This window comes from Tubulanus polymorphus, chromosome 2 (genome assembly GCF_964204645.1).
Source record: "Tubulanus polymorphus chromosome 2, tnTubPoly1.2, whole genome shotgun sequence".
Lineage (NCBI taxonomy): Eukaryota > Metazoa > Nemertea > Palaeonemertea > Tubulaniformes > Tubulanidae > Tubulanus > Tubulanus polymorphus.
In genome coordinates this window covers 9,190,446-9,204,963 of record NC_134026.1, presented here as the reverse complement: position 1 = coordinate 9,204,963, position 14,518 = coordinate 9,190,446, and the positions used below count along the sequence as shown (strand labels likewise).

Sequence of the window (14,518 nt, the reverse complement as noted above, 5' to 3'; positions counted from 1 at the left end):
TTTCCACACCATTAAAATTGTGAATTCTGCAGGAAAAAATCCCTCGTTCAACAGTCCTTGGTGAACTCAATCTCATGTAAGGTGACAATTCTAACTATTACCAAATATCAAGACTACGATACAATTGATGCAATTGGCTTCAAAATCTCCATTGAAAATTTGAAAAAAGTGTAACAACTGTTGATATTGGTAAACAACTATGGCCACCAATCAGCCACCTTGAATCTGATCTGTTTTTTGGGCTGCGGGTGTTTGTTTTAGTATAAAGGATATGATTCAACGTCGACTTGCTGTCTCAGAATTCCTGTCAATATGAATTCTGCCGAGACGACTGGAATGTCTGCATTTACGGCTGCTTTACATAATTTGATGTTTTCTTCACAGGAGATAACAACAGTTTTCTCGGCCGCCTTTCTCGGCATGGTTGTCCTTTTTCCACCTGCAGATTCAATGATTTCTGTAAGAAAAAATAAGAAGAGCACATTGAATAAACATCAATTTCTCCAGTTCTAAAACTTAGCAAAGTATGTATATGATAGCTAGATCACAATTTTACCTTTCATAGTAGCTGGATCGGGCTTAACAGATTTCGTCACGTGAATTTGATATCCATCCAATAATGTACAATTCGCCGCAACAGAAATACTGTGTTTCAAATCAAATTTGTATTTCTTCTCATTTTCCACATCCTTGATGAGAAATGATGTGCAATCTGAAAGAGATGATGAAACTGTACAAAAAAATTTATGAAAATGCAGGATCCGATCTAAGGAATGAAAGCCACTTGCCCGGGGGCAAGTACATCAGAAATTTCGCTTGCTCCCTCCAAAAGCTACTTGCCCTACACAGGCAGTCCGATTGGTGGCACTATCATCCGTTGTATTGAGTGGGAAAAAAGTTTTCTGACATTAAATTTCATGAGCCCGTGGGACAAGTGATAATGATAACCTACTTGCCCTGATTAGAATATACTTGTCCCGGGCAATCGGACGAGTGCTTAGATCGGACCCTGAAATGTGTTCATCAAGCTGCTGGCCCCAGATTAGATTTTCAAAATCCAGATTCCATGCATCTAACGAAGTAAGCAGGTTTGAATTTATTAAGATGTGCACCTACCGATGAATTTGCCAGTCAATTTACACTTTTCTAACCACGCAGTACTTATGATCGGAATTCCCCTACTGAGACAGCATAGAAATTTGACAGTGCGCCTCACCTATTTTTGAAGATAAATTAAGTACATGTACACCAATTATCTAGATGAGGTTACATTCAAACTCAACTGTGAAATAACACTATATGATATGGCTGTTTAATATTCTAAAACGGTTTCCTGATTGGGTTCATCTGGTATGAAGGTCTACGTTAGGAATATACATGAGAGCTTATGAATACTCAGAAGGTTTCTGAAGTTCAACTTTTCACTTTCAATTTCGTCCCTTACCCTGTCAGTAACTAGATGAGTACATTCCAAAACAGAATTGTTCAACTCTCCACCTAGTTCTTTCACAATCTAAAAGAAAATTTCATGTTGCAAGATAAATTAACATCGTAAAACAATTCTGGTATACCAGTATATTGGGTACCTTCTGTCCATTTTCATCGACAACTCCTGTGAACATGACCTTAACAACCAGACCCTGAAATAGAAAAAAAGTGTGAGGGATAATTCTTAAATATTCTATCATCCATTTAATCCGCAAATAAACATTGATAGTTGTGAAATTAATCTTAACAATCACTTACGCTCATTAATTTCTTTCTCGCTTTTGGTGAAGCAGCTGTTTTGGTATCTTGCTCAAACACATCAATAGGAGGTGGTATCACAGATTTCTTAGACCTCCCTCTTCCTTTACCTTTTCCGCTACTAACATCAACAGCCTTTTGCTCATTTGTTTCATTGTCAGTTTTGTCATTAGCGACGACATGACGTATCGGTGGAGACTGATTTTCCAAATTTTCAGAAGTTTCTCCTTCAGTAGATTTCTTTGCCCTTTTAGCTCTAGGAATATCAGGTTCACGCATTCCAGCATGAATCTTTTCATGACTGCGCCTGCTTACAGATGTTTTTTTGTGGCTGTTAGTGTCTGACGTGACAGTTATTTTGGCATTCCCTTCAGTACAGATTTCTTTACAGCTAGCTGCGGATGTGGTTGGTAACTTTCTTGTTCTGCCCCTCCCTTTTGCACGGGTATTGGTTTCAGTTTTCTGCTCATTTAAGTCAGCAGGTACAGTTGACTCACTTTCAATTGGTTTTCTTTCGCCCTTGGCTTTTGAAGTATCGGTTACATCTTCGACTACAATACTGTCTTTTCCTTGACTATGAACCCTCATATTAGACGGCGCTTGAGGCAAAACTAAATCTTTTTCTTGATCATCTTTTTCAGTCACAATTTGACTGATGGCAGGCAAAACTGATTTCTTTGTGGTCCTTGTTGCTCTACCCCTAGTACTTTTCGCAGGCAATGTATTTTTGACTTCGACTTTTTCAGCCATTGATTGACTCGTATCAGACATTGAAATAACCTCATTATTCTCTCTAGCACAAAGATCTTTACTGTTATCTGGGGATGGGCTCACAAACTTTCTTGCTTTGCCCTTTCCTTTTATGCGGCTATTAGTAACAATCAGCTGCTCATTCGATTCACCTGGCATAGTTGACTTGTCCTTATCAGATCTCCTACATTCCCTCAAATTAGAAACTGCTTGAGGAGGCAAAATTAATTCAGCATTATCTTGATCGTCTTTTTCAATCCTGCTTTGAACATTAACGGATGAAATTGGTATCCTTTCAGCCATCATTTCTCTATCCATATTACTAGACACAGTTTTTCCAGTGCTCAGTTCATCAGGCAAATCAGTCTTTTCAATTCCATCATTCTCGATCATACCTTGACTAAAAGAAGGTAAAAGCGATTTTGTTGCGCGCCTTGTTCCCCTTCCTCTCTTACTTGTAAGAGTTTTTTGTTCACTTAATTCAACTGACAACTTTTCATTATTTTCAATTCCATCTGAAGAAACATCTTTTTGAGTCATTGCGTTACTGCTAGATGGCTTAACAGATTTTCTAGTGCCTCTTGTACCCCTTCCCATTGTACTAGTAACAGTTTTTCGTTCACTTGCATCAAGAGACAAAGACACCTCCGTATTTTCAATTTCATCTGGAGAAATATCTTTTTTAGTCATCACTTCACTTTCACCGCAAGAAGGAATAACAGATTTCCTAGTGCTTCTTATACCCCTTCCCCGAGTACTACTAACAGTTTTTTGTTCACTTGCATCACCAGACGAAGACACCTCAGTATGTCCAATACCATCTGGAGACATATCTTTTTTAGTAATCACTTCACTTTCACTGCTAGAAGGCATAACAGATTTCCTAGTGCTTCTTGTACCCCTTCCCTGAGTATTACTAACAGTCTTTTGATCATTCAATTCAGCAGACAACGGCACTTCTGCACTACTGATATTGTCTGGTTTAACATCTTTTTCAGATGAGCCTTTACTGCAAGATACGGATGGAACCACTGATTTCCTGGAGCTCCGTCTCCCTCTCACCGTAGTGACTTTTTCACTATCCTTTATCATGCTTTCATCCATTGGAACTTCAGCCAAAGAGAGTTCTGAAGTATCTTTCTTATTTGAAATCTCAATATCAGGTGTATCAGGTTTCTTTGTCTTGCGCTTTCCTTTTCCTTTTCCCTTGCCATTAGTAACTGTTGTTCCTTCAACTGGTAAATCCAATTCTCGGCTGATTGCTTTTACTTTGTGTTCAATAAATTGCTGATTCTTATCCAAGATTTTTGATTTTGATTTATCAGATGATTTTTTTATCACTTGGGCTGTCGGGACATCAGGTTCAACTGCAGTTTCAATACCACTACCAACCCTGGTTCTAACTTCTTCCAGCTCTGAAGCATTTTGGTCTGCTTCATGTGTTTTCATCTGCTTTCCTTTTCTAGCTTTGCGCTGAGTTTCAACTTTAACTTTAGCCTCTGTATCATAATCCACATTTTTAGAAGCCTTTTGTATCCTCCTTCCTCCTCGAGATTTTACATCTGTAACATTTCCTACTTCAGCTTTTGGTTCATCTAATCTCAAAAGTTGAGTAGGTTCATCTAGTCCCATAGGTTGAGTGGGTTCATCTAGTCCCATAGGCTGTGTGGGTTCATCCAGTCCCATGGGCTGTGTTGGTTCATCTATTCCCATAGGCTGAGTGGGTTCGTCAAGACTCACAGATTTAGTTTCATTTATCTTTTGTTTTCTTCTTCCACCTCTTGATTTTACACCTGCAACAACTCCTAGTTTTACTTTTGATTTCTCCAGTTCCAAAGGCTGTGTTGGTTCATCTATTCCCATAGGCTGTGTTGGTTCATCTATTCCCATAGGCTGAGTAGGTTCATTTAGTCTCATAGGCTGAGTGGATTCATCAAGACTCACAGATTTAGTTTCATTTATCTTTTGTTTTCTTCTTCCGCCTCTTGGTTTCACACCTGCAACAACTCCTACTTTTACTTTTGATTCCTCCAGTTCCATAGGATGAGTAGGTTCATTTAGTTCCATAGGTTGAGTAGGTTCCTCTAGTTCCATAGGTTGAGTGGGTTCATCTAGTTCCATAGGCTGCATGGGTTCAAGCTCCAAAGTCAATGTTGATTCATTCAGTTTCATGGCCTGTGTTGGTTCATCTAGTCCCATAGCCTGTGTTGGTTCATCGAATGTCACAGCTTGAGTTTGCTCTTCAAATGTCACCGCTTCAGTTGGTTCATCTAGACCCATGGCTTGCGTTGGCTCATCAAATGTCACAACTTGCGTTGGTTCATTCATACCCATGGCCTGTGTGGGTTCATCAAAGGCAACAGCTTGAGTTGGCTCCTCAAATGTCACAACTTGAGTTGGTTCATCCAAACCCATGGCCTGAGTGGGTTCATCAAAAGCAACAGCTTGAGTTGGTTCCTCAAATGTCACAGCTTGAGTTGGTTCATCTAGACCCATAGCCTGAGTGGGTTCATCGAATGTTACAGCTTGCGTTGGCTCATCAAATGTCACAACTTGAGTTGGTTCATCCAAACCCATGGCCTGAGTGGGTTCATCAAAAGCGACAGCTTGAGTTGGCTCCTCAAATGTCACAGCTTGAGTCGGTTCATCCAGACCCATGGCCTGAGTGGGTTCATCGAATGCTACAGCTTGCGTTGGCTCCTCAAATGTCACAACTTGAGTTGGTTCATCAAATACAACAGCTTGAGTTGGTTCTTCACCAGATTTTGAACATCTATTAGCTGCATTCTCTTGATCAGTACCATCATATTTTACTTCTTCAGCTGGATCTAGAGTACGATCAGGGTCATCATCATCGTCATCGTCATCATAATTTTCACATGCCATATCTTCAATTCCAAACTTGATGACTTTTTTCAACATCGTTGCCTTTTCGTTTTGTGATTTAAGCGCAGACTTCAAAGGAGAACTGTTGCGTTGACAAATGGGAGACACTGGCAGTATTTGCGTATCACTAGTGGAGGGAGAAAGCACCAAAGTTGACGCACAGGCGGAAAACGATGTGGCAGAAGGGGAGAGAATCTGCGTAGGGGCACTAGCAGATGGAGAGGATAAGAGCAAAGTTTGTGCATTCGCTGTCGGAGACAGTATCTGCGTAGGAGCACAAGCGCTCAGCGACGACAGTATTTGAGTTGATGCATCAGTAGACATAATCGGTGAACCGGCTTTATTGCGTTCGGAAGGCGATTCGTTGATCAGATCAATGGCCAATGTCGGTTCGCAGAAAATGTTTGTCGTAGTTTCATCATCGTCTGTTTCGTCATCACTGGCCACTGTATTTGAGGCACACAGTTGAGTAGATTGATCAAAAATGTCCGACATTGATGACACATTATTGATATTCTCCTTTGTTGCCTCGTCATCCTAAATTTACATAAATTAACTCCATGAAAAAATAATCAATAAAGGTTATCTAATGAGAGGCCACTCATTTGATTCAAAAAGCATGAAGTCCCAGTTCAAAAGTTCTGAGATGACTTCTGACTCTTGTAGAGTTTAATCTTAATCCTGAGTTAAGTTGTACTCAGAAAAGTTGAACTGGGCCTTTTTTTATGCATCTCTTGAGTCAAATTCTGAACTTTAGAACTGGGTTCTGATGGGAAATTTCTTGATTACTGAATGAATACTGTAATATCTAGTATACGTATGTATTGTTACTTCTACAAGAAAATCAAAGTATAGTAGATGAGCCGTGTTGACCTGGTGTCTAATCAGTAAAATGTAGACAGATTTTTACTGCTGGCAAATTGAAATCAGAAAAATTTTTTTGGTAGTAAAACCTATTATTGTACCCGTATATTTTTAACACATGTATTTACCATTTCATCATCCTCATCTGTGTCTTTCAACTTTGAATTGGGGGGTCTACAAGCTTGAGTTGGCTGGTTAAATATGTCGTAATCGTACCCTTGCGTTTCACCATCGAATATCAATGATGTGTCTGCCTCCTCAGCTGGAAAATTCAATTGAAATGTATCATTCATTTTTATTTGTTAATGGGACCTTCAGATGAAATTCCACAGCTTTTGTGCCAAAAGGATTTCATACACATGTGAATAAGGGCTGTGGAACCATATTTGGAAGGGGGGTGCAAGCACAGGCATGGTAGAAGTCCTTGAAATGTAGAATTTCTGGAAGCCTGTCGATGCATTTCTTTGCAATCTGATTCTTTTTGGTCAATCAATTGTGCAAATGATGGACTTGACTCTCACATTCAAAAGTGGGGTACCTCCCGCCCTTATCATTTTAATTTTGACCAAAATGAAATCTAACTCATGACTGCGGAAGTTGCAGTTGGCCTGTATGTTAAGCATAACATATCACTCGCGAGTTCATTTTAGTAATCAGGATCTTTACTTTACAGTCAACACCCAGTGATGACAAATCATGTAAAACAGTAACCTAATTATGACATGAGTGTAAATGCATTCATTCAATGACTCCAGGATCTTTTCTTGAAATGTGCAATATGATCAGAAAAAAGAATACATGCGTAGTACATACCTCTATCAGATTTGTTATCCTGAAAAAGATGGTCAATTATTTTAGATTGATTACATATAAGTGATACGAATGAAAGCACGTTTAACTAGGGGTCCACTTGGTGAAATACTTGACAATTTGAATTCAAGCCCCCTGGTGAACAAAACAGTAAGCCTAATCAATGACCGTGAAACTCACCACTATCATAGAAAATGCCATTGGCTACAAATTTACAATCTATTATGGTAACAACATACCGGTATATATACGTACTCACTTTTTCATGAAAGAATAAGGCTGTATCGTGCTAACAAGAAATTCAAGATGGCTGCCCTGGCAGCCATTTGATTGCCGATAACCTCTATTTTCAATAGGGGAGGACATTTCACTTGCCCCAACCCTCACGTTAAGTTTAAGAAAAATCCATCATGAATTATATCACGGGGATCATGTCTCAAGGGGATGGCACAGTGGATACAGACTAAAATACGATCTCCCCCATCAGGGAGAAATAATTACCTTGAAACTCACCATGATTATAGAGCATCATGAGCTATAAATTTGCAATGGATTATGGTTTATTCAACTACACAAAGCTCCCTGGTGAACATATAAGCCTACCTTGATTGTGGGTAAACATCCCCCCCCCCCCGGTGAACATACAGACATAAATAGCTTTGAAACACACCATCATAATAGAGCATGAGTCAAAAATTGCAATTTATTGTGCTTACGAAGTAATAATATCAAAAATACAAACCAAAAATATGATTGAAAATATAATTGAAAAACCAAAATTTCCCTGGGTTCTGTCTTTTCGAACGGACGAGGCACGAAAAGTGAACACAATGCAATTTGGTTGATGTTTGATCAAGTAGGGAATGGCTGGAACGCGCAAACCTGATGAATTGGAATTTCAGGTAATAATGGTGGAAATTAGGATTCAAACTCGCAAGCACCAATGTGCTAGCGCAGCGCTCTTACAACCTGAGCCATCAAGGCCAACTGTCAGCACAGTAACTTTTTTACTACTTATAGCCTAAGTCTAACCTACCTAACCTACCCTTTTTCAATGCATAACCTAACGCAAACCCTCTTGACCCTTTGCCCTAACTCTCTGGACCCTAACCCTTCTACAGTTGCTGCTTTGTTTTTTTTGTGATACTGTTTGTAACAAAAATATCTGTCCTTCCCGAGATTCGAACTCTCGATGCCTGGCGTCCAAGGCAGACCTTCTACCGCTGAGCCAAAGGGAATATTCCCACTAGCTGAGCTAGTAGGAACGCTGTTATACACCCTGTCACATATTTCCATTCTGTTCATGAACCAACATCAATCAAATTGCAGACGCAATAGCCCACTGGGGCGTAAGCCCCCAGTGGACTGAAAGCAAGAAGGCACGGAAATCTGAATTCTAATTTCAGAAGTTGGATTCATACACTCAACTTTTACTCAATTGGGTAATTAAACATTTAACGCCGATTCAATATAAAACTGTATCAAAAAATAAAACTCGTTTTGATAAGGATCTCAAGTTGTAGGTTCTCAAAGTTTTCATTTCTCAAAGCATTGGTAGATATGATAAACTAGAAATGTATTGATGTATGAAGGCCATACCTCAATTCTTCCAATTAGAGAATCTTCCACCATTCCAGCAACTGGCATTGGCAATAATGACTCAGACCCAGTCTCTGAACCGCTGTCATCCGCTAACATCTAAAACAATGATTCTACTGTAAGTTACATAATATGATAAGATCGGTCCCATAGACTATCCCGGTAGGTATCAAAGGGAAAATGCTTGACAATCTAACAATTTCAATTTTCAATACGCCTGGTAAACATATACAGATATCAATGAGCTTGATATAAACCACAATCAAAGAACCTGTCATTAAGCTAAAATTTTGGCAATTCACAGGGATTACAAAATATGCTTATACCAATATACATGCACGTATATGGAAATAACGTGTTAATCACATCCTCGCTCGGCAGGAATTCAAACCTGATGGCATCGCTACTCAGCCACATGCGCTGGTTTACCACACCAAAACTTGCAGTTGTATCATTGCTGAGGCAAATTTCATGAAAGAACTATAAATGGAAAAACCTGGGCTAAAATAAAACGGAATTGCTGATTGGCTGATAATGCCTGCCTCACTCGATCTGGAGAGGCAGGGTTTCCTACTATGGCAGTCTCAATGCCATCAGGTTTGAATCCCATCAGGAGAGGATGTGTTAATCTCCTATTCAGCACCCCTGGTGAAAATATACAGAAGCCAATAACCCTGAAATTCACCAAAATCATAGAGCATCTCATGAGCTACAATTTTGCAATTGATTGTGCTTACAAAATATGAAGTGGTACCTATATAAATGGAAAAATTTCATATAGGCCTAAGATATGTGCATTTGATATCTAACCCGGACAGATGGTCAAAAAGTGAATGCAGGGACTTAAGTACAAAGTATGCCAAAAGTGCTGATTTTAAGGATAAACAATGGCCACCAGTTTTAAAAGTAAAATGTTGATTTAAGAATTTTACCTTACTGACTTTATTATAGACAGAGCTGATGTTTCCAAAAAATATCTCATCTCCATCCTTAAGCTCGTAACGAACATCTTTACTCAGGGTTAACTGAAAAATATATTGACAAAAATATTATTTTCTATATTCACCATCTGAGATTTGAGGAGCCTTGCATGCAGGTATTTGTACCGATGGCACCAAGATTCTGTTCGAGTCAAGAGTACAAACTCTTTGATCACACGGAGATGATTTGGCCGGGATCAAGAGTCAAATTTGGCCCGTGTCTAATAATAGAGCGTGTTCACACGTAAGCCACTCACTCAAAATCAAAAAATGCTACAACAAACCGAGTGACTCCTGGAACCAGTAGCAATTCACAGGCTTTAATTTAACCAGTCAAAATATTCGGCTTGGACATGATATGACTTTTGATGAGGTCAAATTTGGCCAGCGCCTAACAGGCAGATGTCCATTTGGCACCCATGTGAACGGTTGGCACGGGCCAAAAACCCTTGTGTGATTGCAGCTACAATGTAGAATAACCCCACTGTTGGGACTTCAAGCTGATGGCACTGACTCCAGGTTGAACCCTGGCACAAACCCTTGTAACCACTCTTGAGGAAACAGGTAAAAATTGGTGCACGGCTGAAGTAAATCTATGGCCATTTGTCAGTTTTGAGTTGGCGCTTTTCTCAGCGTCGAAATACTGCACCGTTGATTTCAATGCTGCTGCTGAAACCGGTTTGACGAACGGCGATGACTGGATTTCTGAATTGTTCAGGAAATGCCAAAGCATGACTCAATTATCAAGCAATTCCTGATTGGTTGATATGTGGTCTACAAAGGCAGGCCGGGTTTTGCAGTGCGACGGTCAAGGTCAGTCAAGTCAGGATCAAATCTGAATCACTACAATAGCGGACGGATGAGTTAATTTTTGACAGTCTTAATTCTGAAACCCACCTTTCCTCTTTTCGTTTTATTCAAACTTCCTTTATCATAAATCATATGAACTCCACCTTGAACTTCAATGCAAGCATGTTCCCGGCTTAATACCTAAAGTAAAGAATCATTTGTATAAATGATTTGTTGAAATAGATTTTTAGTAAGGGATACCATACAGGATTAAGAGATTACCATACATGCTTTCTTTATGATATTTGATTTGATTAGACACCATTTTGTGTCGCATATGTGGGAATAACCAAGGGACCGCAGGCATATTCTACTTTTACAGGGATTTCAACATTTGGAACTTCAGTAAATCCAGCCTCCCTGTTGACAACCATGCCAGTTTTAGAGGAAAATGGTTTCTAATTCTATAAAAAGAATGACACTAAATTTCTTAACATGGGCTTGCTGGAGCAATTTTACCTGTTTGAGGGATTTCAATACTAGCCTTATTAGAGTTGGTTGGCTGGTCAATGTTCAAAGTAGTATCCCTAGCAAATAAAGGCCCATATTTCTTATCAAAATAATACAAGTGGTCCATGGACCTTGAGATTTAGGAAGTTTCAGACAGGGGAAAATGAACAAGAGCCTCAAGCAGCCAGGGGAGTAATGTAGCTAAAGCTATCAAATATAATTGTCCAAATAAATGATGAAAATATTTTGAAGACTTTTCAAATTTTTCAATAAAGATTTTTCAAATTCACCAAACGGAAAATGGGGCCTTCGTATAAAAATGAACAGATACCATAAAACTACAATCAACATTTCAGTGATGACTGGTTGATAAAGGTGATTTTCAAGAGAAATTGAAGAAGAAAGTTTCTCTGTAAATGAATTTCCCAAATATTTCCCTGAGACATATTTCCAAACTGGAAATATTATTTAAAAATTCCCAAGGTTTTCCCAATTTCCCAGTACTGTAGGAACGATGAATGAAAAGAACAAATTGCAAAGCTCGCATGATATATATAACTAGGTGACATTATCATAGACCAATCATATCATTTCAGATATTTTGGATCATTTTCTATGATAAGCAATTTTCAATTTTAGCCCAAGTCGGAGGAGGAATCCCTGTTCCAAAAAAATCCGACATAACCAGGCTTTACTGTACTTACCGCACTTGGTATATATATCTTACAAGCCGGATCACGTCCGATTATATTTTCACCCTCATAAATCGAAAAAAATAAATCAGCGATTCCTTGTTGCGCTGGTACTGTCAATTTACCAATCTGAAATTAATGATAGCAAGGACAAATTAGCATTTCTCTTCAATTGCCATAATTAATATGATCTACCTCAGTAGTGCTGATCGTACAGATATCACCTGGGTCCAGTCCAGTTTCTAGAAAAGGTTTGGGCTAAGTTTGAATTGTTATCTTCACTGAATACACGAACAAAGCCTACCTTACCAAAAGTGGCTTAACCAAAGATCAAAGGTTAACTTTTCCTGTAACTGAACCCAATGAGAAATCCCCATTTAATGTAAAAAATATGATTCTAATTTCTTAACATCTAGGCCTAATGTGATTCTCATTTAAAAAAAAGTATAAGTCAGGTATTGTCAAAATTCATCACATGTATTGATAGGCATAGGAGTTAAGAATTGTGTTAATTGAAATTGGCAGAGATTACTAATAAAGAATAACAATAAAAATGTTTCATCATGCCTAAGGTTTCCATACAGTTAGAGTCTAGAGGGTAAGAGTCAGGTTGAGTGCTATGTAGTAAAGCATTTGGTATAAATCAACAAGCGTTTTGTGGTCTAGTGGCAAGATGCTGCGCTAACAATATGCGGGCCCGGGCTCGAATACTGCTCTGTCGACTCTTTTTTCTCTAACTATTGTTCTACGCACTCGGATTTTCCTTCTGGATCGGAACGCTGACAGGAACTAGGTCAGCGGGTTAAAGGATTACTGTACTATACAGGGCTAAAGACAGCAGAGCCTTGCTCAAAAGGCTTCCACTGAAGTTGCTGAGACGGTGGTGTTATCTAGATTGTTCCAATGCATTTCATCAAGGATTTAACATAGAAAGTCAAAGAACGAGTTGAAGTTCTTGTATGTTTCGGTTTTGCGATGGTGGACTTTAAACTTTGTGGGTTGTGACATAGTGAGTTGCTATTGACACGTTAGACCTCAATATCTAACAGGAATCACACGTTGGGAAAATAGAATTCTGACTAGGCCTAGATTGATTGGATCTTTGACTGATTGATTAATGATTCATTGTTGAGAATGTCAATGTCGATTGCTATTGCCTTGGCCTATCATTGGCAATTATCACTCACAGGCTGGGTATCATCATCGGCCTCATTATCACTCAAATCGCATTCACTGTCAAACAGGGGCAAAGCTTGTGTGCATCCAATATCCATTCTCGGTTATGGTTTGATCATTTTGCACGAGCGAGAGATAGGAAATGCTTCTAAATTGAATGCTAGTTTATTCGTTTTTGGTGGCAAATTATAATTTTGAAAAATTGTTTTACTGCGACTATAATGAAAAAATTTGGAATCACTATTTTTTGGATTCGGATCTTACGCGTAAGGTCGGCCACGCTCGAACAATCGGGCGGGGAGAGTCTAACAAACTAGCTTGTTTGGTAAGCAACAGGCTTCTTGAAAATTTTGAACGTGATAGTTGACTCAATACTGGAGTAAAGAAAGAATAGATCTTAGGAAGAGAGATCAAATATCCGAATAACCATAGAAGCGACTACAATAGAGGGCAAACTAATCAAGGTCCGCGGAGAAAAACAGCCACCATAGATTCCTTACTCTGGATTTTGATTTTTCCACTGTAAAAAGACTGCAGCATTGCATTTCTTACGTCGCCCTTTATTTCATCGCCATAGTTGTTCAACAATCGTCTTTATTTGGATTTTGTTAATGTTCTTTACTAGGGAATGTGATCTAGCCGCGGCGAAGTGTAATCGACACTAGTTTTCTTTCGTTGATATTAAATCAACAGTCCAATATTCACACTACAGGCCCGTGGCGTGACCGATTTTAGGATTTTAATGACAATTCTTTTGCCTAAAAAATGTGGAAAGTTTTGGTGGAAACGGCGGTAAACGCTATCTTCGCTTTGTGGACGGCAAACACCCGCAGTTCAAGGCTCTCTGGAATTCAATGCCAAGCCAGTCGTGAGTACGCAGGTATATTGGACCGGGAGACTAGGGCTGGATCCAGGAGTTGGGGGCATTAATGAAGTTGGACCCTCGACCCAGGACAGATTATTTAAAAAAATGGACCCGGCACTAGATGGATTTTAGAGGCAATTTGAAGTCATGATTCTTGATACGCAAATCTCTCGCCCACCACCAGACCAGAGAGGGACAGCTGTCATTAATGCATCTACCCTTCAAAAAAATCTGGGACCAACCTCCATGTAAACCATTCAAAAAGCCAAGTAGTGTAATATGTTTCCGTGGCCCGGACTTCAATAGTACATAGAAACCCACCATCGGGTTTGCGCTCGGATGGCTCGAACGTTTGCAATAAAAATGTTTTCAAGAAAATACGTTCTGAGAACACGACGAAACAAGTACATGGAGTTTACGGGTGAAATAAAGAAGTTGTCCTTCAGCTGGCGGTTAATGATACACCTCATTTGAATACACCAAGCCAACATTTTTCAATGGTGCCAATTTACAAGAAGCGCGTGAAAACTTGACCACGCTGTTCACAACAATCTCCGAGGTTTTCCTTATGGATTTGCAAAAAGATAAAAGATAAGACAATCTTTTTCTCACTCATGGTTTTTTGAAAAAAACAATAGAAACTAGATTTTGTCATATTTGGGTTGTAGAAAAACTGCAAAAAACTGCACCAGTGCCCGCGCGTTTGCCGCTTAAGTTAAATGACAAATGAGGAATACATTCATAGAAATTCTAGTAGTTTTTGACCGCCGATCTTTGGTTCGAAGATAAGGTGAGGGGCATGCATTACCACGAGAAAATTATATCGTTCGTGTCCGAGGGAGACTTGCGGG

General features: G+C 39.2%; 1 protein-coding gene across 1 annotated transcript; it reads right to left on the bottom strand.

Annotated features, from left to right (window-relative positions):
• Positions 1-257: 257 nt before the first annotated feature.
• On the bottom strand, positions 258-12,967 carry LOC141898885 (uncharacterized). The gene is made up of 12 exons (XM_074785030.1): positions 12,814-12,967; positions 11,639-11,755; positions 10,533-10,625; positions 9,588-9,680; positions 7,060-7,078; positions 6,375-6,508; positions 1,747-5,919; positions 1,587-1,640; positions 1,445-1,513; positions 1,117-1,216; positions 557-712; positions 258-457 (listed from the first exon to the last, which is right to left on the bottom strand). Exons 1-12 carry the CDS (start codon positions 12,898-12,900, stop codon positions 258-260), a joined length of 5,295 nt encoding a protein of 1,764 aa, XP_074641131.1. The 5' UTR covers positions 12,901-12,967.
• Between the last annotated feature and the right edge of the window lie 1,551 nt (positions 12,968-14,518).

What these genes read in the sequence shown, in the direction of transcription:
- LOC141898885 (XM_074785030.1), bottom strand. Translation starts at nt 12,900, where the DNA reads ATGGATATTGGATGCACACAAGCTTTGCCCCTGTTTGACAGTGAATGC. An exon ending in CTCATCTAGTTACTGACAGG is followed by an intron (nt 1,217 to 1,444) that starts GTAAGGGACGAA and finishes CTTCAAAAATAG; the next exon opens with GTGAGGCGCACTGTCAAATT. An exon ending in ATTGACTGGCAAATTCATCG is followed by an intron (nt 713 to 1,116) that starts GTAGGTGCACAT and finishes CATCTCTTTCAG; the next exon opens with ATTGCACATCATTTCTCATC.